The 27,831-nt window shown below is 34.3% G+C and overlaps 1 protein-coding gene across 2 annotated transcripts in view; it reads left to right on the top strand.

Moving 5' to 3' along the window:
- The first annotated feature begins 5,721 nt into the window (after positions 1-5,721).
- The window catches only part of dspa (desmoplakin a), a 28,285-nt gene continuing 6,175 nt past the window's right edge, over positions 5,722-27,831 (top strand). Inside the window, exons 1-22 of one of the 2 annotated variants that reach the window (XM_051129817.1) lie at positions 5,722-6,094; positions 6,656-6,746; positions 6,841-6,962; positions 8,136-8,316; positions 14,010-14,135; positions 14,428-14,487; positions 14,748-14,915; positions 15,491-15,595; positions 16,133-16,228; positions 17,735-17,860; positions 18,003-18,155; positions 20,032-20,186; positions 20,276-20,402; positions 20,513-20,699; positions 21,850-22,085; positions 24,068-24,246; positions 25,476-25,614; positions 25,705-25,898; positions 26,040-26,202; positions 27,238-27,321; positions 27,408-27,515; positions 27,671-27,769. In XM_051129817.1, the coding sequence (XP_050985774.1) occupies positions 5,874-6,094; positions 6,656-6,746; positions 6,841-6,962; positions 8,136-8,316; positions 14,010-14,135; positions 14,428-14,487; positions 14,748-14,915; positions 15,491-15,595; positions 16,133-16,228; positions 17,735-17,860; positions 18,003-18,155; positions 20,032-20,186; positions 20,276-20,402; positions 20,513-20,699; positions 21,850-22,085; positions 24,068-24,246; positions 25,476-25,614; positions 25,705-25,898; positions 26,040-26,202; positions 27,238-27,321; positions 27,408-27,515; positions 27,671-27,769 (3,120 nt within the window). In that variant the 5' untranslated portion in view covers positions 5,722-5,873. The remainder of the gene's footprint in view (positions 6,095-6,655; positions 6,747-6,840; positions 6,963-8,135; positions 8,317-14,009; positions 14,136-14,427; positions 14,488-14,747; positions 14,916-15,490; positions 15,596-16,132; positions 16,229-17,734; positions 17,861-18,002; positions 18,156-20,031; positions 20,187-20,275; positions 20,403-20,512; positions 20,700-21,849; positions 22,086-24,067; positions 24,247-25,475; positions 25,615-25,704; positions 25,899-26,039; positions 26,203-27,237; positions 27,322-27,407; positions 27,516-27,670; positions 27,770-27,831) is intronic. The other variant, XM_051129824.1, reaches the window with a different exon arrangement.

Consider the following 27,831-nt stretch of genomic DNA (forward strand, 5'->3'; position numbering starts at 1 on the left):
TCTTAATAATCTTTCAGTTGCTGTGACAAGACTTTTTTTTATTAGCACAATAAGACAATCAGCATTGCATGAACAAATTTATGTTGGCTAAACGAAGTATCTTTACTGAGAAAAACTAAAAAACTGTTGTTGAGAGAACTCAAAAGTCTTACTGCATCAAGTTGCCTTACTTTTTTAGGTTTGCTCAACTATAATTTTTTTTACAGTGTAGGACAATTTAGAAGTTGGAGGAGAAAATAAGATGGGAGTGTTTCAACATACCCTAACTGTATTGAACCAGATTGCGCAGAGTACAAGTAGAGCTATAAGACAAAATGAACATTTGAGATTAAAAAGTATATAAATGTATTTTTTTTTTTTAAAATGACCAATCGTTTTGACAGTAGGACTATTATTCCTCGACTGGGATCGTTTAGAGCCTTTTGAAGCTGCACTGAAACTGCATTTTTGCACGTTCAAACTTGCAGGCACCATAGAAGTCCACTATATGGAGACAATTCCTGAAAACTTTTCTTTAAAAAACATAATTTCTTTACGACTGAATAAAGAAAGACATGAACATCTTGGATGACAATGGGGTGAGTACATTATATGTGAAATTTTGTTCTGGAAGTAAACTTCTCCTTTAAAGTACTCTACTAATTTTGTACTTAATATAGTAAAAATAGTTTTTTTAGTAGATCATCTAAGTATACTAAACTGTGCTATTTTGGGACACCAGAAACATGAACTAAAATGTATTTTTAACATACTATCTCTGTATTTAAAAAAAAAAAAACATTTGTACTACACTTGAACCCATCTTTCATACACTAGTACACTCAAGTGTACTACAAATGGTAACTAAATGCATTTTTTTTTTAACAGTACAGAGATAGAATGTTAAAAGCACATTTTAGTTTATATTCATGGTGTCCCAAAATAGCACTTAGATGATATTAAGTTTATCTTAAGGAGTACTAAAGAATAACTTTTAGTATATTGAAGTACAAAATTAGTGTGTGAAAATTGAGCACTGTAAGTACATAATGAAAGTGCACCTTTTTTCACGCAGGACTACAGCTTCAGTGGTGAGTCAAAGTGATATTTTCATTACCTGCAGTAATTACAATAATGGGCAAACACTCAACCACACTAAAAACTGTTTACAAATGCACTAGATGAACGTCACTATTTCACCAAAAGTTTCAACAACAACCATTTTCAACTTCTCAGCATATTGAAGACAGGACCTGTGAGAGGTATGTGAGACAGAGAGAAATAGAGAGAGAAAGAGAAACAAAAGAGACACAACAATACAACCTCTTAGTTCACAATAGGCCTATATTTAGGATTTTCTAAATGAAAAATAACAACAGACTGTCACATTCATAAAAAGCAGTATCAGGATTATCACTGGTGCCCCCTTTAGAAAAATACTGATTTTGCTGGAGAAAACAAAACAATAATAAAATAAATAAAACCTATTTAAAGGCAGTGTATGTATGTTTTCCAGTTCACACAGTCCCACTTTACACATACAAATATATACATATATAAATATACATATGCGGAGAGTGTTTTAGTATTTTGTGTAATTCTAGTATTTAGTTGATGTTTAGGAACTTTGACAGTGTGGTTAGTTTGCAGTACGCTGATCAGGTAAAGTGTGGTATGTTAGGCTTGGGCGATGTACTTTTCTTGTTTTGTCATGCTTTTCAAGTGTGTATGTGAATGATGGCAGTCTTTAAGTCCCTACATTTATAACTTAGGCAAGTTTGTTCATGCGTAGGCTCTTTCTAGAAGTGTAACAATTAACCGTACTGAAAGAAATGAATTCGGAAAATTATTAAGGGCTTGACTGGTGTGTCTGTAGGTGTGTGCCACTCTCGTTAAACAAGATTAAGAGAGACACTGTGTTCCCAGCCAGAGACAATCAGCAACATATTAGTATGCACACAATGACATTCTCTCTCTCTCTCTCTCTCTCTCAAAAAAAAAAAAAAAAAAACTAGCTTTTTAGGATTTAAAATTGAAATGCAATCTGAAAATTTAAAACAACTATACACGTAACTAATCTAAAAAAAAGTAGTATTTATATAGCACTTTTTCAAAGTGTTTTACAGAAAACATCTCAGTTTCTTATAATAATTTAAACAGTAAAACAACATAAGAAAATAAAATAGAGCTAAAACTTATCTCACCGTGCTCTCTGTCTTATCTTTATTTAGTTGCAGAAAGTTCATGCACACATTCATGCTGTCTGTGCACACCAACATATTGACTAACTGCACAAGATTGAAATATATACTATGTTAAATACTAACGGGCCCAGTACTGAGCCCTGGAGGACACCACCATGTCACATGACACCTGGAGGTGTGTACACATTGGTTGTCCTTGTCCCCTAAGTAGGACCTAGAGAAATACAAGACAGATAACATTCTTATCTATTTCGCTAATCTTGCCTGGAGCAGAAGCATGCCAAAAATTATACAATTTAAGCATGACATACATTCACAAGAAAACAACTCACAACATTATAAAATTATGTCTTTATAAGGTGTGAGCAAGACGTACATATTTGATGACTAAGTTGATCATTTCAATGGAAAAAACAAACAAACAAAAAAAAAAAACCTAGGGGCATCATAGTAATGACTTTAAGTTTTTTTTTGCTAATGATTAACCGGTAAAATTATAAGGAGAGAGGTTGGACTGATAGCTTCAACGTTTCAGCTGTAAACTTTAATTTGAGTGTTAAGGATTTGAAAGAAAGTTTTAATTTCAGATCTGCAACTGGTCTTTCAGTATAACCGGAGTTTTGCACCCGATGAACAGGTATGAAAATAAAACTAAACTGGTTGGTTGAGATAAGCTTGTGCAAGAACCTTGCTGTGTTGCAAAATGTCATTGCTAGAATGCTAAAAAAACAAATTGTGCATGCTGACATGGTGTTATGCACATACTATGTTGCAATAAAAATCTAGTTTCAATAATTATAGTTTTAAATGCTGAGATATGGAATAAATTTATGATTCATTTTTCATTTAAAATCTCTTCCTAACTTTCCCACACCAAATGGCAAATTAATGTAATATGGCATTATGTCCAGTACTTTTCACTTGTCAAACAGGCTAATGGACAATTACAAACTTTTTGTACTACCACCATGCTACACTTTTTTCCAAGTTAACCTGTCAAGATCCTCCCTGTAATCTGTAATCACAGAGGACTGTAAAGGGTGTGTGAGGCTGGGTGAGGTGGGTGTGTCGCTCTGCTGTGGACAACACGCACACAGAGGAAAGTCCTCCACAGATTGAGTCTGTGTATTTGAGTCAGAAAGGGTGTGCTTTATGCTTTTTCTGATTTCCTGCAATCACGTGTAATTTATTGCAACAATATTACTTTTAAAAGATGTGAGATGTACGTGTTTCCCATTTCATTGATTGCTATGATATGGGATACCTTGGGCATACTGTTAAGTGTCTTTTTCCCAAGCAAAAAAAGAGAATATAAAAACAAACAAACAAACAAAACAAAATACATTTGCAGTCTTTGCCTTTGAAACATACATAAAAATACACTTATATGACAAATGAAGCTTTGAAAAAAATTAACTAATTAATCAACAATAAACATATACAGTTGAAGTCAAAAGTTTACATACACCTTGCATCTGCAAAATGTTAATTATTTTATCAAAATAAGAGGGATCATACAAAATGCATGTTATTTTTTATTTAGTACTGACCTGAATAAGATATTTCACATAAAAGATGTTTACATATAGTCCATAAGAGAAAATAATAGTTGAATTTATAAAAATGACCCTGTTCAAAAGTTTACATGAGCTTGATTCTTAATACTGTGTTGTTACTTGAATGATCCACAGCTGTGTTTTTTGTTTAGTGATAGTTGTTCATGAGTCCCTTGTTTGTCCTGAACAGTTAAACTGCCCACTGCTCTTCAGTAAAATCATTCAGGTCCCACAAATTCTTTGGTTTTTCAGTATTTTTGTGTATTTGAACCCTTTCCAACAATGACTGTATGATTTTGAGTTCCATGTTTTCACACTGAGGACAACTGAGAGACTCATATGCAACTATTACAGAAGGTTCAAACACTCACTGATGCTCTAGAAAAAAAAAAAAACATGATGCATTAAGAGCTAGGGGGTGAAAACTTTTGAACAGAATTAAGATGTGTACATTTTTCTTATTTCCACTAAATATCACTTTTTTTTTTTTTTTTATTTAGTACTGCCCTTCACTGTAAAAACCTATTTGTTGAGTCAACTTAAAATAATTTGTTACCCGGCTGCCTTAAAATATTAAGTTCAGCCAACTCAAAAACATTGTCAACTTGAAATGTTAAGTTGTACTAAGTGACAACTTAAGATATTTGAGTTCATTCCATTTAAAATTTTAAGGTAGCTGGGTAACAAGTCCAGCTTTTAAGTTTAACAAACGATTTTTTGTCTAGTCAACTCAAATATCTAAGTTTTCACTTAGTACTTGAGACGACTGAACTTAAAATTTTAAGGCAGCAGAGTAACAAATTATTTTAAGTTGACTCAACAAATTGTGTTTTACAGTGTTCAAGCTACAGAAGATACATGTTTCCCGGGAGACAAAAAAAGTTAAATTTACCCTGATCTTTAAATTCTAAAAGTTTTCACCCCCCAGCTCTTAATGCATCATTATTTCCTTCAGCAGCATCAATGAGCATTTTAACTTTTTATAATAGTTGCATATGAGTCTCTCAGTTGTCCTCAGTGTCAAAAGATGGATCTCAAAATCATACAGTCATTGTTGGAAAGGGTTCAAATACACAAAAATGCTGAAAAAACAAAGAATTTGTGGGACCCTAAGGATTTTTCTGAAGAACAGTGGGCAGTTTAACTATTCATGACGAACAAGGGACTCATGAACAGCTATTACAAAACACAGCTATGGATCTTCAGGTAAAAACACAGTATTAAAAATCAAGTGTATGTAAAATTTTGAATGGGGCATTTTTATAAATTCAACTATTATTTTACTTTATGTAAACATCTTTTATGTGAAATATCTTCTTCAGGTCAGTAATAAATAAAAAATAACATGCATTTTGCATGATCCCTCTTGTTCTGGCAAAATAATTAACATTTTGCAGACTCTGCAAGGTGTACGTAAACTTTTGACTTCAACTGTAAATATAAAAGAAAAATAAAAAAGGGCATATTTGCATTCTTAACTTGAATTTTGGGTTCAACTGTAATTAATAAAAATAATTATGTAAAAAAGTTCTGAGAAAAATTCTGAGACTGCTTGATATTGCAGCTTGCTTGCTTCAAGTAATGACAAAAATGTGAAAAAGTACTAAAATAAGCATCTGAAAGTAATTCAACTGATCAAGTCATCAAAAAATATAATTTATTATTTATTAAAAATATTTAAGTTTTGTTTTAGTAAATAATAATAATAACAACAACAGGAAAAATCACAGGACATTCTCAGCTTTTGATGGAATGCATGTGCAGCTTGTTGGCTGAAGTTCAAGTAATGAAAAAAGTTGTGAAAAATGTTTTAAGGGAAAAGAAAAAGAATCCCTATCTGGCCGTATGAAAGAATTCCGTGGGAAAGTGACGATGAGTGAGATCGCGCCTGATGAGCCGCACCTTCTGGGAACACTGTCGGCGGGCGGACGAGGCGCGCAGCAATGAGAATGTGCAGGTGTGGTCTAACTGCAAAACCGGAACTATCCAGAGTCCAGTGACCAGTATCTGCGCAGTCACCGACAAGCAAAGACGCGCAACAAGAGCAGAGGAGAACAGAGGACTTTTATAACTTTCCTTGCGGTTTCTTTGGTTGAGACTGGTCATTGAATTGGTGCTGCGCTCTTCTGCAGAGATGAGTTTGTCCGGATCTCAGACCAGACTGCACCAGATCGGCCGCAGATCCAACTCCCGGCCCGATCTGACCACCGTGGGCTACAGTTTACCCCGGAATGACGGTGCGCAGTACTACATGGGTGGAAATGGATACCAGTCGGACTTCAATGATGGCTATACGCAGACCTTTACACACACTTTCTCCAGAAACTCACAAGGAGGAGGCGGAGGAGGACAGAGGTGAGTTTCCATTAATAAATTATAAAGTTTTTTTAATTCTTATTCAAAGTCTGCAGTATAAAATAAGAAAATTATCTGAGCATTTCATTGAACAACCCACTACTTACTGTATGTCAACAATTGTTATATTTGTATTATATGTGTTTTGGTGAAATTTACTGAGAGAAAGTTACTAGAATGAAAGAGTCCACATCTATGTTCAATATTGGCAGTGTCAAATATGACCATTGTGCATATGCACTTTTTATTCTGCATTTTTGTTATGTGGTCACATATCAGACAGTGCTTTTATTGTGTGCATGTAAATGCATGCATTAAAATGGTACATGATGTAATTCATAAAGTAGCCTGGGTTGTTTGTTATTAAACACTACAGGTCAGCTACTATTCCCAGTTGAGAATATGTTCTAATCTGTCTTTTAACTGGAAGACGGTTAAATCTATTTAACGAGACATTAAATATTAGTTTGCTTTAAAATACCTTAAATAATTAGTGATCTAATACATGATCTGTCAAAATGTGTGTTTTTATTGGTTTATCTTGTCTGTTTTTTTTTTTAGCATGTCATCCATTTCTGTTCAAAAAAGAGCTCAGATGCTTTTCCAAGACTGTATGGGCTACCTGAATCGAGCACAAAACATCCTAGAGAATGTAAGTGTCATTTATGCACATTTTGACAAAGTTTTATGCATGCGAACTTATAACTTTCTAAGATTCTAGCTTTTTGTCTGTCATTTTTCTGCAGATGGGACCAGCAGCTGAAGTGGACAAAAACATGAATGCGGCAGCGGCTCTGATAGACCAGATGAATAAATACGCCATGGATTTACGCAATGCCGGTCAATCCAATGAAATGATCCTCCGCTGGTACATGCAATTTTGACATTAATAAATGGAAGCTTCTTAGTATGCTGTCACATAATGCACGCTTTAGCATACAGCCCTGCCCACTATGAGTAAAATGTCAGTAACTAGAAATGTATTGTGAAAGTTGTTCAGCAGCAGTGGGTGGTTCTTCAGATGTGGATATTTTTGGCATTGTGGAGGTTTCGAAAATCTACTTTCTTATATGTAATTACTCATTACTTTATCATTTATAATGATAAAGTTGCAAATGAGTACATTCAAGTTAAAATTATAGTTATGTTGCATGTGCTTTAGTATGTAAGTCAACATCTCAAAATAAGTGTACAGCAAACAATGACATGATTTAAAATGTACTTAAAAGTCAAATTTATTTTAAAAGTTATTACAAAAAGCACTTGTTAAAAAGGTACAGACAGTAAATCAGAGTTATTGTAGGTAACTGAAACTAAAAAACTAAACTAAAAATACATTAAACTATATTAAAATAAAATGTAAAAATCTTTAAAATTATTTTATTTCAGCTAGTTAATAAGGGAACATTTTGTATTTTTATTCTTTTTAATTGATCAAGCAAGATAACTAAAACAAAAATAAAAACTACTCAGACACTGAAACAAAAACAAAGTAACTAGAACTTTAACTTCAATCAAAATGCAAAACTTATAATAAAATTAATTCAAAATATTAATAAAAAATATAACAGTATCTTAGCAATACCAAAATAATTCTATAGCAAATGTACTTTTAAGATTTGAAGTCCTAGTGCACATTCAATATTTACTAAGTGCAATTTTTTCCACATAAGAAAGCTAATTTCACAGCTAATACCTTCACATTTTTGCACAAATTTAGTAACATATTGATTGTAAATGGTGCACAATACAGTGCGTGTTTCATAATTCATCTCAAGCATGCAACATTATTGTCTCACTGATAATTAAAGTATACACAATTTTGAAAAAACTTTGGGAGCATTGTAATTGGTTTAAAAACTGTGATTCTCTTGCAACTATTCACAATTATAACAAAAAAAGTTGCAATTTCTTAATACAAATCAATTAGTATGACATAAAATGCCAGTTGTTGAACAAACACCCTACCAATTCCTGAAGATAAAATAAAGAGGATTGTAGATTAAAAAGCAAAGTATCTAATTCTCGCTCTGTCTTTCAGGGTGGACGAATGCCATGCCTTTCACGCAGATATTCGAAGCTCCATCACAGGCACCACTCTCAGGAGGACCGCCATGGGCGGTGGAGGAAGTCGGCTCGTCGGGTCAGAAGTTGCCGTTGCCACATGGGATGACCCTAGCAAGAGCTTCGAGGATGCAGTCGCATGGATCAACCAGAAAAAGGTCTGTCTCTGTGCCACAGTTTAAAACAGCACGCCTGCTCCTTATGTATGAGCCATTCTTTGGAAATATAAATGAATATAAAAACACTCAATAATACTCCATCTATCTAGTAAAAACAAAACAATCTAACTAATTAGTAACTTATTTAACTGTCGTATTGTTTAATCGCATGGTGCACTGTCGACAGTAAGATGTGGTACATTTAATGATCTATATCCCTTAATGTTGTCAAGACTACCTAAATCTCACAATGCACAATTCTGTGTGCAAAAAAGACACAAAGAAGCAAATTGTATTGCTAGAGTTGTATAAAGCACAGCTCAAACAGAAGACACTTTCAAACCAAGCAACTTTCTGTCGGTCAGTGCACTTTCTGGGAAAAAGTTACAAAAGCTATCATTGTGCCGGGAACTATTCTTTTTTTTTTTTTTTAAACTGAAACTAGACATAACAAAAAACAGTAAAAAAAAAACAAAACAAAGGAAGTACACCAAAACCAAAGACAAACATATGGACAAACATGCAATGTGTTGTGCTGCAATACTCCCCTGCCTTCTAATACATGTGAGACGAAAAAGTTTGTATAAATAAGTAATAATAATAACAGTAGAAGTAGTGGTAATAATAATAATATATTATGTAGATCCAGTATGTACACATTGCTATTATTGATAATGATAAAATAAAAATATATGTCAAGAAAAAGGAGAGAGAAAGAAGTGTTTTTGCCATTTGAGTACATGTAAAATTCAAAGTATAGTAACTTTTTTTTTTCTTTTCCTTTGCTACCATTGCTGTCACCACTGCCGTCTTGAAAATATAGCTTATACTAAAAAATATATATATATATATTCAAAAGGGATACTTTTGTACATTATTTACGGGTGTATTTTAGTAACTTAAAGGTACTGAATATGACATATTACTATCTGAAGTGCACATAGTAGTACCTTTTGAAAGCTTACCATCACAGCGAGAACTTTTGTACCTTTTTTCTGAAAGCAATGCAGCGATTCGCATGAGCAGCCTAAACATGAGTGTAATCTTTGTGAACTTTTTTGCTCTCATGCAAAATTTCTATTGGAATGGCAACATTTTGATGATAAATGTGATGCAACTTAATGGCATTCATTTCAATCTTAGCTATTTTTAGACATCAGCAGTGCAGTGTTTTGCAATTTTGCAATTTTTGACTGCTGTAGATTATTTGTTACCATCAGCTTTTGGACTTAAACGCATAGTTCACCCAAAATTCTGTCAACTACAGAAGTTTAATTTATTCACCCTCCAAACCTGGAGGAATTATGTTTGTACGTTGAAAACAAAAGTAGATATTTTGAAGAATTTGGCTAACCAGTTTGTGGTCCCCATTGACTTCCAGTGGGGAACAGCAGCTCATGTGTGGATGTTTGAAAGAACTTGTGGGTGATTAAATGACGTGTTTTTACTCTTGGGTGAATTTTGACTGTATTTACACTGAAGGGAAATTCCAAGAAAACACAGATATGCTTTACTGACATCATCTATTTTATATTTGCCCGATAAACTTCCAATGTAAGTGCGAAAACATTTCCTGTGTTTAATTTTGGCACAAACCATAAAGCTTTTGTTGGAGCTGAACTACCAAAGCAGATCTGTTGCCCAGTTTGACTCTTGAGCTATCTGGAAAATAGTAGTAAGTTGTGAAGATGGTGATTTCTCACCCTGTTGAAAGACATGTGCAGGGCTTACAGACCGTACAGCCCACAATGACAGCAGTTTACTGGAATTTACTCTCACACCTCAGCCTCCCCCTCATGTCCAGGCTGGTTCAGTGCCTGTGAGTGTAATTAGATTCTGGCTTATCTGACATCCGGACCCACTGACATCTGACGCATTTCCAAAAAAGACAGAGATAGGAGTGTATCAGACTCCCTGTATTAGACAGTAACTTGTTGTTACATGTGCAAGTGTGGAGTTGTATGGCATCCACACCTACAGTAGGAGACACACCCGGTGTTTCTGTGACACTCCCACTTCACCCACCCGTTTGAGCACTTTTGCTTTAAAGCAAATGAGTGGCAGAAAACGCAAGACAGGGTTTCTGTGGGTCTTTAAAAGTCTTCATTTGCAATTCCACAAATTAAGACCTTAAGAAGCTGTAAATCAGAGCAGAAGGTCTTGAACTCATAAAATTGTGGCATCAAATGTTGCATGAATTGCAAAAAAAAGAATGCTGTCCTCAGTGTTTTTATTTTCGAACACAAAAATAGACATCCTTCCCTAGTAAAAAAGTAATAGATTTAAAAAGACATTTATTTTATACTAAGTATAGTTCAAGTATACTAACATATTTACTGACATATCGCTCGAGCCTTATTGATATATTGTAGATAAACTTTATTTAAAGTACTACTTGTGCACAATGCATATTTCTTAATATTAAGCCTAAAATATGTTTTAATGTCACTGTTGATGAGGATTGTATGAGTTTTAAATAATATCAGTCATTAAATGCAAGATATTTAAAGTGTACGTAAAGTATATTTGCAAAAGTTCCACTTTAGCACAATCAAATGTACTTAAGTAGATCTTTAGCAATATGTCCGCACAATTAAAGTGCATTAAGTACACAATTAGTTGTTTCAATTTAGCAGACTTTAAATATACAGTTGCAGGTATTTTAAGTACATAATATGTACATGTATTTGTAGTATACTTAGCATGAAATAAATGTATTTTAAATACATTTTAGTATATTTATTATTTTACTAGGGTTAAATCAAGATATATTTGCTTGAGATGCAAAAGCCTTAAAAATGATGGAAGTTATGCTTCAAACTATCTATCAATGCGGTATGAAATCTTTTTCGAATTAACTTGTTTAATTACATTGGCAGATATTTGTTCATGTTTTAATCATAATTAAAATTCCACAGAAGAACCAGATTTATATCATGCCATTTTGCTTCTCAAGTAAAAGCATTTGGAAGTAAAATAAAAGCATGAGAAAAAAAGACAAAAATACTGAGAAAGAGCATCACTGTTTTGCATTGTGATCAGAAGGTAGAGTAAGTTTTTAAACAATTAATTTATGATCAAATTAATTAAAAAGCAATGGTGATAAGTTGGAAGCTGTATTTTTAAAACTTTGAAATGTTGCTTATATGATTCATTGTGTGCTTGCTAGACATTTACATTAAGAGAACTTATGTGTGAAAGCTGAATAAATAAGCTTTCCACTGTTGTATGGTTTGTTAGGACAGGACAATATTTGGCCGAAATATAGGAATTTGAAAATATGGAATCAAATGCCAAAAAAAAATAAAAAAAAAATCAAAATATTAAGAAAAACACCTTTAATTAAGTTTTTAGCAATGCATATTACTAAATAAAAATTAAGTTTTGATATATTTATGGTAGGAAATTACAAAACATCTTCATGGAACTTGATCTTTACTTAATATCCTAATGATTTTTTGGATAATTTGGACCCATACAATGTATTGTTGGCTATTGCTACAAATATACCCGTGCTACTTACGACTGGTGCTCTTTTGTGCTCCAGGGTTACATAATGTCTTAAATGTACTTTCGTCAAACCTGCAGACACCATGCAAGACTTGCTTGCACTGATTGACTGAATTTAGCCCTGAGTGAATACTAGCATTGTCAATAAAAGCTCTCTTCTCTTGGCCACTCCCTTTGACTGGACAAACAGATAGTAGTTCCTCTTCAAATTCACTCCACTGATAAGTCAATGTTGTGTTGTCAGGTCCACTCAGGCTCTTTGCTTGTTTATTTGTTGTTTTATTTCTTAGTAACCATATGCTCATACAAATATTGCACACTTATCATCTACCTGTGACACACACACACACCCCTGCACATTTCACTACAGGTTAGACAGAGCACACATTGTTTCGCCCGAGCAGGAAGGAGGGAGGAAAAAACAGGGAGTGGCTGAAGCAAAAGAAACCAAGACAAAAGCAGTGAGAGTGACTGGGGTGTGACGGGTTCAATGTGGTTTTTATTCCTATCTCTGCTGGGTTCTGTCAGGACAAATACTTCAAATACTCTACAGACACCAAAACAAAAATGTGGCCCTCCTGTGGACCCTAATCCGAATTCCTAGACATTATATAAGAAGCCACGAAACTGTTCTGAGATCAGTGTGAAAGAGAGACTAGTTGAAAGCTGAGGGTAACGATTAAGCACTGCCACCTAGAGGCTATAAATCACAGTAATTATTAACTTTTGCTCAAACATCTACATGTGCTCAGACACTAGTGAAAAATATCACATTTGCAGAAGCTGTGGTTTCCCAAAAATAGATTAGAACAAACATTGGTTATTATCAGTTTTAGAAACGTGGTCTTATTTAATTATGATTTATATTTATATCTCTATTTTTTGCTACATAAGTTCAGATGTGCCTTATATGTATTGTCACAGGGTTGCAAAGAGAGACATGGATCTAACTGCAGCTTTTAGTGAAATAAGAGTATAAATCAGGAATACAGGAATGCAGGAGGAAACCCATGGATATGGAAACATGCTTAACACGCAAAGAAAAACAATAGGCGACAATGAGCTTAGGAAAAGGAAGGCTATATATACACAAGATAATGTTAAACCATTACTAGACACAGGTGAAGGTAAACTCTAACTAGGGAAACCAGTGAACAACAGGAAGAAACACAGGACGTGAATATTACAACAACAGAATCTAATGTTATCCTTGTCCTATGCCCTAAAAGTACTCTTTTTGTAAAGAAAAAGTGTATACTTTTGAATGTGTAGGCACATTTTGAGACTAATTCTAATTAGAAGTGAAATGAATTGTGGTCAGTATTTGCTGATAAAATGTGCATGGATATGCACTTTGAATTTCCGTTGGAAATATATAGATTTTTGGGATGCCCATCTCAACGTACTGTGATTTCAGACACTGATTCTGATTTCATGTAATATTTAAGACCAATAGTATGCAAATTGGGATGCCGTATGAAACTTAAGAATCAAAATAAGAATCTTTGGAACAACAGACAGATAGTGACTTGAAAATGCATTGCATTTGTTATTGTAAAAGTTTAACTATATGTGACCCTGGACCACAAAATCAGTCTTAAGTAGCATGGGTATATTTGTAGCAATATTAAAAAATACATTGCATGGGTCAAAATTATTATTATAAAGTTCATGTTCCATTAAGATATTTTGTAAATTTCGTACCGTAAATATATCAATATGCATTGCTGAGGTGATTTTCTGAATAGTTAATTTTTTTTTTTTTTACCCCCTCAAATTCCAGAAACTTATTTATTCAGCTTTCATTTGATATATAAATCTCAATTTAAAAAACTTGACCCTAATGACTGGTTTTGTGGTCCAGGGTCACAGAAAAACAGAGATGAGAATGTGTTGAGTTTAAGATTTATGAGGTAGAATTAAACTGACATTGCTGTGTCACAGCAATGCTTTATAATTATATTGCTCTGTCACACCCACTGGAACAGATTCGGTTCACAGTTGCTGTGGTTTATCACATTCCCTGAAAGTTAAGCTTTCGAAACACGAGTTAAGTTAACTAACCCTGCTTTTTTGAAATAAAGATGATAATTACAGTGTGGCGACACTCCAGAAGACTGTAAATCAGTTGGTTGTGTTTGTAGGCACATGTCTAAATCGGCTTGTGTGTTTGTGTGTTGCAGAGACTCATTGAAACTGCACCCTTTGGTGATGATGCGGAGACCATCAGCCAACAAATCCTCAATCACAACAAGTTCCACAGTTCAATCCAGAGAAGCCAAGAAGTGGACAGAGCACGGGATGAACTGGTATGTGGTTTGAAAGCGCTTGCCAGCGCGAGCTGTAAGCACACATGCTCATGCTAATGCAAACATAGGCCTGGATGCCTGGGCGTATTGTTGACTCTCACTGCATTGATAGTGAATTCACTGAACACAGTTGTGCAGTTTAGAATGCATTTTAAATTCCACCGAAATTTGAATTCAAATTCGAATTTTGCAATTTGAATTTAAATGTCACTAAAATGAAATGACATTTAAATAAATTCACAGAACTGATTCAAGTGTTGCTTTATAAACATGTACTGACTTTCTGCTTCAGATGCAGAGCAGAGAAAAGGCTGGACTCCACGCTCTGGACCAAGAATGGGACAATTTACAGGTCAGCTAATAAAACATCTCCCATTTCTCTTTATCATCTTTGAGATGTTTCTACACTTTGACCGAGTTCACTTCAACTGATTATACACTGCCAACTCTCATGTCTTCTGTTTGTCAACATTTGTCCCTGACAGTCAAAAGTTTTGACACACCTACTCATAATAGTGGAGTCATCAAAACTATATAATAACACAAATGAGAATATTATGTAGAGACTATTAACAATCATTTGTATATTCTGATCTTTTTTCTTACGTGTAGAAAATGTCCCACGCACGTATAGGTCAGCTGCGGGACTTGCAGAACATCATCGAGGAGATCTCCAGAGCCATCATGTGGGTCAACGACAGAGAGGAAGAGGAGCTGGTGTTTGACTGGGGAGATAAAAACATCGACAAGTACATCCCACAAAAACAAGAGAGCTACTCAGTAAGGAGACATGCACAATCATTAGAAAACAAAATACACCAATGCAAGTGATCACACATGCATATTTTCACAATTCAGATTGTTTCAGAACAGCTTTTACAGTAAATGCATGTTTCAATGATACAATGAACTCAGAATCTTTAAAAGCATTTTTTTAAACTAATGCAAACCTTATTGTAAGGCGTTACATATAAGTGCCTTACAAATGAGGACGAGCACAAGCAATTTGTCAAAAGATCCAACAGAACAAATATACCAATTTTAAAATAAAAAATGCTTTTTTTTTACACAATTTAGAGCAAAATTTAGCTATAGAAGCTAGAGCAGAGGTGTACAGAAAATACAGGAATTCAGTTGTGATGTCTCAACAGAACAGGTGGACATCAGCGACACTGAGATGCATGCACAGATGAAATAAAACTTAAATGTGCGCATGGGAAAACAGAAAAAAACCCAATCACATTTAATGACATTAAGACAATGAACAAAAGCTAGTCTCAACTATGCTAGACAGTTATTTCCTGTCATGTTAATGCCTGATGATTTTGGCTTATAAAATACATCCTTCCTGTCAGAGACTGATGAGTGCTCTGGAAGAGAAAGAGAAAGAGCTGAATAAACTGAAGGCAAAGGTAGACATCCTCCTGAAGAACCAGCACCCAGCATCTGATAAGATAGAGGTGAGCAAACACCTTCACGCTCAACTTAGAACAATAACAAATTTAGTCAAGTCAAGCTTTATTGTCATTCCGCTACATGTGTGCGCATATAGTGGAACGAAATGCCGTGTCTCACAGGACCACAGTGCTACATAAATAAACATAAATATGAACATACATGCACTAGACGTAGAAACAATTGTTTAAGCCTATACATGTAACTATACATATACTATAAATAATTGACTATACATACACATAACTTAAGACAGACTATACAAGTAGTTTACATAATAACTGTGCATGATGGTCTTTAGTCTTGTCTCATTCATGCTGTGGGTATGAGTAATACTTCTTTTTTGTCTAGTAAGCAACAAAAGCTTGAAGCTCTTAATGTACAGACTCAAAGCTAGTTCGCATTGTTGTATTAGGTTTACAAACATGAGCTTTTATATATTTTTTTATTTAGCAACTTGTTTATAGAATGGGTTATGCATTATTTTGTTCAAGGAATTCTGCACATCACTGCAAACAAGCACTTTTCTCTCGTTCTTTCAGGCTTATATGGACACACTGCAAACCCAGTGGAGCTGGTTACTGCAGATCACCAAGTGTATCCATGTTCACCTGAAGGAGAATGCTGCTTATAGCCAAGTAAGACTTTGGTCGTTTGCTGTGTATAAAGAAGAAAACAACTGGTCATAGCTAAGGGCTACTGCTGAGGGATATGATGATATTTATTGTGGTAGTGATATAAATGTACTGCACCCAAAGGGTTTTTTTTTGGCCGATATGGGTACCGATTTTAACAAACAATTATCGGCCAATTCTGATAACAATATTGGTCAATTGGTCAAATAAATACATAAACGATTCTAAGCAGAATCTGTATTTAAACATTTCTGTTCCTGCGTTCCTCTGTATTATTACAGTTTTGAAACCCTTAGTAGAAAAAATACCAGTTAATAGCGTTATTTTTTAAACTTTTTTTTGCCTGTAATAATAATAATAATAATAATAATGAAGTATCTGACAAACTATATTTTGTACAGATTTAATTTTGTTTTGGAAAGTATTTAATTATTTTGCCCAGAGAAAAATGCTCGATTATGCAACAGACCGGCAACTGATTGTCTCCATGCAGTTAATTAATAAATCATCGGTATCTGCCTTTTTCCGGTTATTTCCGATATGCCGATGGCTTTAAAATAATCAAAAATCAGCTGATAAATATGCATCCCTATACTGTATTGTTCTTAGCAAGAGTAAGTGATTTTCAAAAAGTATTTTTGAAAATATAATCGGCTGTCACAGATAAAAAGTCTGACACTTGGTAGTTTAGTGTCATTGACATACTATTTAGTATGACTGAGATACTAGTTTTTATTAACATATTAAATCTTTTATATATATATATATATATATATATATATATATATATATATATAGTTTTTATATATAAATATTTTTAGTTAAAGGTATTTTTAGTTAAAGTTTTGGTAATTTTGTTTTTTGTCACATATATATATGTGTATATACATATATATATATATATATATATATATACACATACACACATTTTATTTCATATAAATTATATTAATATAATATTAAACCAAATTAAAATAAGAAATGTTGCAGGCAACTACTGAAAATTTAAAATGTTATTTTATTTTATGACATTTTATTTTATTTTATGACATTTTTAATGCTGTAATAAATTTGTAAGCTAAAATAACCTTGGTACACACATAAATGTTCAAATGTATTTAAGAGATTTAGATAATGTTCAGTTTTGTTGTTAGCAATAGTAAACCATTCTCAGAAAGCATCAGTGAAGATAAGACTGTCTTTTAAAAAGACAAATTATTGATTTAGTGTTTAAAAGTGCTGTGAATGATGCCTTCAGTTCCAACTTATTCTTCACACGAAATCATTTGGCTTCGGATGACTTGGAATATATAGATCACAAGGTGTGTGGAGTACTTTTATGAGACTTACAGTATACGGTGATTTTGTAATTGCATGAAAAAGAACAACTAGTCCTTATTCAAAATTAGTCTTTTTTTGTTTTATGGAATAAACTAATTCATACGGGTTTGGACGTAAAGGGAAGTAAATGATAACAGAAGTTTTATTTTTGTTATCATTCCTTTGTAGTTCTTCAAGGAGGCCAATGAGACGTACACCAGACTGCAGAAAGACCATGAGAGCATCTGTAAGAAGTTCACCAGTGACAAAAACACACCTCTGGAGAGTCTGACAGAAATGCTCAAAAACCTGGAGGTGAGACTGAAACATCTGATCAAACGTTACATCAACAAATATATAACATATGATGTTCTGCAGTGTCATTTCGTATGTAAATATGATGAGACTGCACTTCATCGTTTTGTAAATAATTGAGCGTGTATGTGTGTGTGTGTAGAAAGAGAAAGACAGGATCATGGAGAGTAAGAGGCAGGTGCAGACACTGGTCAGCAAGTCCAAGAACATCGTGTGTCTGAAGCCTCGTAACCCGGAGGAGAAGAGCAGCAGTCCGGTCATAGTCAAAGCTCTGTGTGACTTCAAACAAGACCAGGTCAGTCACTCTCACATCCACACTGATGTCCTCTTTATTTTCTATGTAGTATTTGAAAATCAATATATATAGTCAAGTGCTATTCAGAAGGACATGTTAGTTGCGGTTTGGAAAAGGGCTGAAAACTGAGCACTGTCCATTCTCATAACAAAATGAAAAGTCTTCCATTGGTGCAAAACTAGCTTCGATTTTAAGTTACATAATGACTCTAATGTTAAAAAAAAACTGTACAGTAATAAATTACAAATATGACTAACAAATATGTGACCGTGTCACCGCTCATCAGTGTACTTCTATAATAATGTGCCATTGCAATGTTGATTTATGATGGCATCATAATCAGCAAAGCTTTTTAATCTAGACATTAATCTTTGTTGCCAGTAAACATTTTTTTAACTTTAGTAATACAATGTGACATGCAATTTAAAATAAGATGATTAACATTTGCATTACCAAGATTTAATACACTGTAAAACGATTTTCATTTGGCATTGTCAGCAAGTGATTTCTCATCAGGCACCACAACAGAGTAGCAATAAGAAGTTGTTTTAGCTAATGGAATGTGTTAAGAAGTAGGAGGACAGTTGAAGAGTAACATCTGTTATTAAACATCACAAACACTGACTTTGTTAAAGGGACAGTTCACCCAGCATTTACTCACTCTCATGCTGTTCCAATCCTGTACGAATTTGGCTCATCTTTATAACACAAATGAGATATTTTTACTGAAACCTGAGAGTTTCTGTTCCTCCATTTAAAACTAAGATGTCATCTTAAATGAATCCATATGAAATGAGCAGTTTAATCCAAGTCTTGTGAATAGACATGGTCACTTTATATGATGTAAATAAAAGCCTACATCCTGTACACAGAGCACATCACATATGGTGAATAAGCTTCTGTGTTTTCCATGTGTTTCAATCCATGTATGTTTTTAAATTAATGTATGTTCATTATATAAACTGATATTTCCTCATAAGACTGGCATTAAACCTCTTGATTTGTGGCAACTTAATGAGCTTTTTAAATCTTCTGTGTTTTGATTAAGCATGCATGGATGCATGGAAATTACCCCCCACTCAATGTTAAACTTTTATATTTTTTCTTAGTTCAGGGCAGGGTTATTATAATAAACAAAAACTGAAAGTAAAGTAAAACCATTAAAAAACATTTCTGTCACTTGAAAAAAAAGAACAGTAATTGAAAAAAGGTAAAACAAATATACAGATTCATTCAACTAATTGCCAAGGCAGCATTTCTCATTTTAAAATAATGGAACTAAAATTAAAATGTTAAAAAAACAATAAATAAACCAACTATAAAGACATATATATAAACTATGTATATATATATAAACTACTAAAAATGGCAAAAGCACACAACAAAATTAATAAGACATAAATTATAATGAAACAGAAAATATAACAATTAAATAATTATACCTGAACCTTTTAGATTTTAATGAAATTGAAACTAATGTGTTGACAGGTTTACATGAGGGTGAGTAAATGATGACAGAATTGTCATTTTTGGGTGAACGATCCCTTTAACATGGCCATTGAGAGTTTAATGTTAATGTGGTTGTGACTAATTCAGTTGTTTTTTAGGGAGTTAATTTAGTTCCAGTTTTAGTTTTTTTACCACTTTTCATGTTAGGATGAATCTCTTTGTTATATTCCTCATTTGTAAATGAAGAAATGTAAATGCATTTCTTTCTGAATTAAGCACTTGGCTGTGATTAATGTAATTTTCAAAAGGTTAGTTCATGTGTAATTTAAAGCTAGACCTAATTTTCCCAGAAACAGTATGTAAACATACACTGTATGTATCTCTACAAAACCAAATGAAATGCTGAAACATAGTTTGGCTGTTACAGAAGGGCATTATGAAAGGGAATGAAGGCATCCTGAAAGACAACTCTCAGCGCAGTAAGTGGCACGTGACTGGACCCGGAGGACTGGACATGCTCATCCCGTCAGTGTGTCTGATCATCCCACCACCAAACCCTCTGAGCATCAGTCTGGCAAACAAGTACGACCAAAACACACATGCACACCGATCACAGAGCAGCCGATCGTTTTATAGTACAGACATGCACTGATGAACTGATTGCTTGACAGGAACGAGCAGTACTACGAAGCCATCATGTCCATCTGGAGTAAGCTGTACATCAACATCAAGAGTCTGATCTCCTGGAGGTACTGCATGAAGGACATCCAGTACATCAACTCCCTCACACTCTCCATGGTATGAATTGATCAGATCAATCTTTTACTCAGTGTGCTTTTGACTTTGAATTTTGTTTCACAAATGCCTTCATCTTTCATTTTTTACATCTTGTTCTCTGTCTGTTTCAGCTCTCGCAAATGCGTCCTGAAGAGTACCGCAACATTATTAAGAACCTGGAGCTCCACTACCAGGAGTTTATGCGTAACAGTCTCGGCTCCGAAATGTTTAGCGATGAAGAAAAGAGAAAGATGGAGATGCAGTACACAGGAGCTCAATCCCATTATGACCAGCTGGTGATCCAGCTGCCCAACTATAGTAAGGCACTCTGATTAATATGTATTAATCCACAGATTCTGGCAGGGTCTGTAGACTTAATCTCTGATTAACATCAAGATATGATTGAAACAATTAAACTTGTCAGTAGTTCATTGATTGCCTATTTTCTGTACAAATGTCAGTCTACTGAAATAATCTGAAGTTAGGTGCATAGAAATTAACCCATCTACAAGACATAACATTCAGTGTTCACTAAAACTTCACTAAAATGTAGCAGACCTTTGGATCACACTTCTGTCGTTTTTTAGTTCAGGCCAGTTTTCTGTTTTAATATACTGTAAAATATAATTTATTCTTTTGATGCAAAGCTGAATTTTCATCATCCATTACTGTAGTCATCCGTGTCACATGCTCCTTCAGAAAACTGATTTATTAACAATATGCTGATTCATTATCAAAGTTGGAAATGGTTTTGCTGCTTTTTTTGAAACCTGTGATACTTTTTTAGGATTATTTGATAAATAAAAAAAAAACATCATTTATTCAAAATGGAAATATTTTCTAACATTATAAATCTTAACCATCGATGTTAACCATCACTTTATTAATTTAACACAGCTTTAAAATTAAAAAGTTTAAAAAAAGAGAGAAAAAATTACCAGCCCCAAAAATATTAAGCAGCAAAAAAAAAATTCCAATATTGATAATAAATCAGCATATTAGAGGATAAGGATCATGTGACACTGTAAACCGGAGTAATGGTGCTGAAAATTCAGCTTTGCATCACAGGAATAAATTATGTTTTAAAGTATGTTTAAATAGTAAACTGTTATTTTAAATTGCAATAATATTTCATAATATTACTGTTTTTTTTCAGTATTTTTGATCAAATAAATGCTACTTTGACTTCTTTAAATAAACATTTCAAATTTTTGAACAGTAGTGTATATTAAAAAAAACTACTAAAAATGGCAAAAACACACAACAAAATGAATAAAACATGAAGTAAAATTAAAATTACATGAAAAATGTATAAAAATAAAATGTAATGTAGTATCTCAGTGATACTAAAATAACAGTGGTGCATGCAAATTGGCACCTAAAAGTCAATAATATTAGGTACTAAAACTATTCATGTACTTTTAAACAAAAACCTAACTATTGTGTTACTGTTCTGTGTGTCTTCTAGGGGAGAATGGAGTAAAAATAGAAGTGGTGACAGATGGGAAGTCGGTCAAGACCGATGGAAAGCCGGTGAGCAACGGAAAGCTGGTGAGCTCAGGTCTGAATGTGAGTCTCATGTCAGATCTGAGTGCTCTGAGACGCAGAGTGGAGGTGGCGGAGTCAGGCTTGATTCAGCACCTCCACGTGCCTCTGAAGGAGAACGGCGTACAGGAGTGCTCCCAAAGACTTGTGCTGCTGCAGGTACAGACAAACACAAAAACATCACCACCAGTGGCATAATATATTGGTCAGACAATATTTGGCCTAAAAACCATGCCCGCACAAAAATATTTCTTATTGCCAATTAAAAATGTAATACAGTGGCAGGAATAACTTTGAGAATATCAGATTTCAGTACTCTTCAAAATCTCTGTGATTGTTGACAGGGCAGACTGAAAAAAATAAGTGAATATCTGTTACATATTCCTAAAAAGCTAATTAGATTTTACTCAACCTCATTTACTCAACCTCATGTCATTCCCAAAAGACACACATGAAAAACGTTTTAATAATCTCTAATCATTTTTGGCTATACATTGAAAGCCTATCCAACCTAAAATTCCTAAAGCCCTCTTTGGACGATTATTGTTTCTCATGGGGATAAAAGGAAATTTCAACATATACAAGGCCTAGACTGTAATTTTATTGGCGTCCAAATCCAAAATGCTGATTTCTTTCACCAACCACCACAAAAAATTTCCTACTGATTTCTGAATTTACAGTAAGGGATCAATAAAAAAATCATTTGTAAATCCTTTTTGGCCACTGCCATTTCATATAGCAACTAAAAGCTGAATTTCAAAAAGTTTGTCTTCACAAAAATCCTTAGTTGCCCATGTAAAGCGAGATATAAGATATAAAAAGAGAGCTTTGGTGAGGCATTCATGTTAAAGATATGAATATAGGTAAGTATGTTTTCACATGTTTACCTATATGAAATGGAAGATTTTCCAAGCTGGGTTAACTTTTTCCCAAAATACATTTCTGTAATAAAAAATCAGAAAACAGAACACAATAGTACAATAAATAATAATAACGTGGAAAACAGTCATTGACCTGGAGCATGAGAATAATGGAATGTGTTTTCAACACTTTTTGAGGGTGGATGATTATGGCAGCTTTGATTGATTGTATATTATATTAAAGGAGTAGTTCACTTCCAGAACAAAAATTTACAAATAATTTACTCACCCACTTGTCATCCAAGATGTTCATATCTTTCTTCAGTTGATAAGAAATTATGTATCTTGAGGAAAACATTTCAGGAATGTTTTCCATATAGTGGACTTCAATGGTGCCCCCAAGTTTGAACTTCCAAAATGCAGTTTAAATGCAGCATCAAAGGACTCTAAACAATCAAATTGACAGTTTACATACTTTTTAACCTCGAATGCTCGTCTTGTCTCGTCTCTGCGATGCACATGCGTGATTTGTGTAATCCGGGTCAATACAGTTAGGGTATGTTGAAAAGCTCCCAACTTCAGAATCGTCCTACATTGCTGTAGAACTACCAGTGTTTACAAAGTGAACAAGCAACGAAGATCAAACGCCCTTTACAAAAAAAAGGTAAAACAGCGAAGTAGGACAATTTTGTAGTTGGTGAAGAAAATGAGATGGGAGTTTTCTGACATACCCTAACTGTATTGATTACACAGACTATGTGTGTGCATCGGCGAAACAAGACAAGAGCATTTGAGGTTAAAAAGTATATAAATTGTAAATTCTTTTAGAAAATAACCGATCATTTTGCTAGATAAGACCCTTGTTCCTCGGCTGGGATTGTTTAGAGCCATTTGAAGCTGCATTTAAACTACATTTTGGACATTCAAACTTGGGGTCACCATTGAAATCCACAATATGGAGATAATTCCTGTATTGTTTTCTTCAAGAAACATAATTTCTTTACGACTGAAGAAAGAAAGACATAAACATCTTGGATGACAAGGGGGTGAGTAAATTATCTGTAAATAAATTAATAAATTTGTTTGTTCTGGAAGTGAACTAATCTTTTAGAGTGCAATGCTTTATAGAAGTCTGTTAAAAGTGGAATTATTAGATTGGGCACTGAGATCAAATCCAGATTTCGTTTTTGCCCCCTCTTGACAATCTCTTGATTCATATGAGGTAGTTTGAATTTAATCAGTAAATTGGCTTAAAGATCTGTGCCTGGTCTGTATTGTCAGGGTGTACATCATGATCTGGACACCATCCGGGACGACTATCTGCGTCTGAGGGAGAAGATTTTGAGAGAGCTGGAAGGAAGCACTAACGCTGAGCAGACCCGCTACCTGCGATCTGAACTGGACCACATCAACCAGAAACTGGGCAGCCTGCAAGGCTTCTCAGCTGCTTACATCCAGAGGCAAGCATATTTAAAACATTTTCTTTTTTTTTTTTTTTTTTCGTTCTCTTCCTAAACCTGCTGAATGTCTTGCTGTCTAAAGGGAACACATGAACCACATAAAGTTCAGCATATTTGCAATTTGTTTTCAATACTCCGTTTTAGATATTCTACTAACTTTGCAACTACATGTCAACTAACTCTCATCAGAGTATAGACTCTTAGGTTAGGGTCAGTAGAATAAGTTGACATGTACTCGCGAAGTTACTTATAGTGCGTAGAATGTGTGTTTATTTTTATCAAAATAAAGCAGATACTAAGCAGACAGTCTACTAATAGTTAACATGACTGTTAGTTGACATAGTTGCAAAGTTATTTTTTTTTTTATAGTCAACAGAATGTTTAAAAAGGACCAACATAAACTGTTACCTTCATAATGTAATGGAGTTACACTCAATATGCCCAATACTCGCATAGTCCTGGACCCCAAATACGTATTGAAATGGACTAGGTCCAAAAAGCACCAGCACAAACACAAAAGTCTGAGACCCCGTAATTGCTAATTGGATGTTAATTGCAAAATGATGCTAAAGAACTGTTGTTTTTCACCTGATCTCAGCCTTTCTCACCTTTTTTGGTCCACTTCTGGGGTCCGCTTGTGCTTAAACTGCCTATAATAATTAGCAAGTTTTTTATTAAACTGGGTCTGAATACATAAAAAAAAAGAAAAAAACAAAAACATTTTTTTCTCATATTGTATATTGCTGCAGCACCTCTTTTCACACTCTGTTTCTTTAAAGCCTGACACTATGAAAAGGTCTGCTCTGATTGGTCAGCTGGCCCAGTCTGTTGTGATTAGTCGACTGATTAGATCATGTCCAACATAACACAGCTTACCATAACTGGGTTTCATCTCCAGAGGCTTCATTAGCAGTTGTAAACAGTATTATATCTGTGGTAACTATAGCGTTGGTGAGGGTTATAGAAAGTCAATGTTTTTTGCCCTTGCAATGTAAATGAACAGCATCTCCTCAACATCTAAGATCTAAGAACATATACAAGCGAACGTTAAAAAGCAGTACAGATAAAAATCAGGCTCAGACTGTCTTTCTCATTCATTTAACCAATGAATGGCTTACTTAGAACTGTTTCTGTACATCAACAGGTGATAGGAGAAGGTATTAGTATGTTGATTAATTGGCAGTAATCTTCTTATAGTTTTTTTCATAAGGATTTGTCTGTGTTTCCAGGCTCACTGCTCTTCAGGCTCTTCTCCAGAACCTCCTGCAGGCTGAGGACATCATTAAAGTCCATGAGGCTCGTCTGACAGAAAAAGAGACTTCCTCACTTGATCTGAACGAAGTGGAAAAGTACCTCATGACTCTCAAGGTGAACTTATATAGGTGAACTCTATTTTAATGTGACCCCTTGACTGAGCATGTTACATATATATTTCTATTTGAATGTGATGCACTGCAGACCATGAAAGCAGAGCTGGAGCAGAAGAAAGGTGTTTTGAAGGCTATGGAGTCTGAGCTGTCCAAGGCTGTGCACTGGAACAGTCAAATAGACAAATCTTTCCACCAGTGTGATGTTGACCTGTCCAGATACTCAGAGCTCGTTGGACAGATGACCGACCGGTGGCGCCGTATTGTGACTCAGATTGATAGCAGGTATGGAAGAAATATAGTGTTGTGACGTTGTCTTTAATTTCCACACGCACTTTTAGGATACACAGTGACAAATGCTGTAGAAATGTAAAAGGAATCACCACCATAATTAGTTTTATTCAATTTTTCACACTTGTTTGTCAGGGTATGGGACCTGGAGAAACAAGAGAAACAGCTGAGTCACTACAAGCAGACCAACTCCATGATAAACAAATGGATTCAGGACACACGTCAGCGCCAAGATGCCCTCCAGATTACTAAATTCAACAGTCTGGATAGTTTGATGGACCACCTGAACCAGCAAAAAGTCAGTTCAATACACTCCCAATAAAATGATCACATGTGGACAAATGTTGTTAAATCAAAAGTCTACAAAGTGTAGTGAGATACTTACCTAGACAGATGAAATGATCACACTGACAATATTATGACAAGATCACATTTTCAAAAGGTACTAGTATGTACCATATATTTACTAACATGTACACTTTAGGTATTAATATGTACTTAAAGGTACTAATGTGCACCCTTTAGGGGTAAATAAAGTACATAGGTGTACCTTTTTTCAAAGGTATTGTCCTAGTGACAGCTTGTACCTTTTTTGCGAGAGTGTAAAGAGTGCCTGAAAACCATACTTAAGTAAATATAGAAATACCGAACAGCGAAACCTACTCCATTACAAGCCTAATACCACTTCAGTTAAAGTCTTAAAGTATCTGGTTTTAATAGTACTTTAGTATTTTACTCATACTGAATGTATGACATGCCAGTGAAAAACAAGAAACAGTTGATTTGTGAGGAGTGCACTCTTCACACAACTAATTGATCTCATATTTTGTAATATGCATTTTTTTGTACTGTAAGTACTTTTCTCATCTGAATTCAAGGAAGCTCTGCTTCTGTTTCTGCTTGATTTTTAAATACTTGCAAATGGTACGAAAGAAAATTATTTTGATGGAATATAGTTTACTATTTAAAGCTGCACTATTGCTCTAGGGCCTCTCTATCACTGAAGATAGAAATATAAATATGTGGAGTAGTTCTTTTAAGTCATTTGTGCTTCAGCACTTCTCTTCTGCTATCGTGGCACAACAAAACCTTATGACTGTAAGAAGAATTTCTAACAAAGTGTTTATAAAAGGCTTTTTGAGCAAGTATCATATCTGCTGCTGTGGTTCAGATCTTGTTGCAGTAATAAAATGCAATAACGTATTTCCATAGCACAATTTTAATTCAACTAATTAAGAATTTATTGACGTGTTCTAATTAAGTAACTGTATTTTGGATTTGGGTAAAGCTTGAATGAAATATGTAATTGAGAAAATATGTTGTCAACGTACAGGCTCTGTATTCTGAGATAAAAGGAAAGAAAGAAAAAGTGGATGATGTGGTCAAAGATTCAGACACATGCGCTGCCTCCATAAAGGTGAGACTCTTATTCTTTTATTTGATAATTGCAAGTATATACAAGCAGTACAAAAGGCTCAGTTCTCATAAAACTGTTTCTCGCAGGACTATGAGATCCAGCTGGCATCCTACAGTGCTGGACTGGAGACGCTGCTCAATATTCCCATCAAGAGGACTATGCTGCAGTCTCCATCCACTGAACTGAGGCAGGAGGTAATGACATTACATCCAAGATTCAGAGATTAGATCCAAAGTTTCACACATAGTGCTAAACATGGTGAATTGACATCAGTTCATGTGCATTTTCTTTATTTTGAGCGTATGAGTATATTTCCTGCCTTTGCTGACTTCTAATTGTTTCACTAAAGGCGACAGAGTTGCAGTCACGCTACATAGAGCTCTTGACACGTTCAAGCGACTACTACAAATTCCTTGGGGAAATGATGAAAAACATGGAGGAGTTAAAGGTAAAAGTTATCTGAAGTGTTGTGCATATACTGTATCTTTCCAAATAAAATTCTGAATCAGG

Source organism: Labeo rohita, chromosome 2 (assembly GCF_022985175.1).
Source record: "Labeo rohita strain BAU-BD-2019 chromosome 2, IGBB_LRoh.1.0, whole genome shotgun sequence".
NCBI lineage: Eukaryota > Metazoa > Chordata > Actinopteri > Cypriniformes > Cyprinidae > Labeo > Labeo rohita.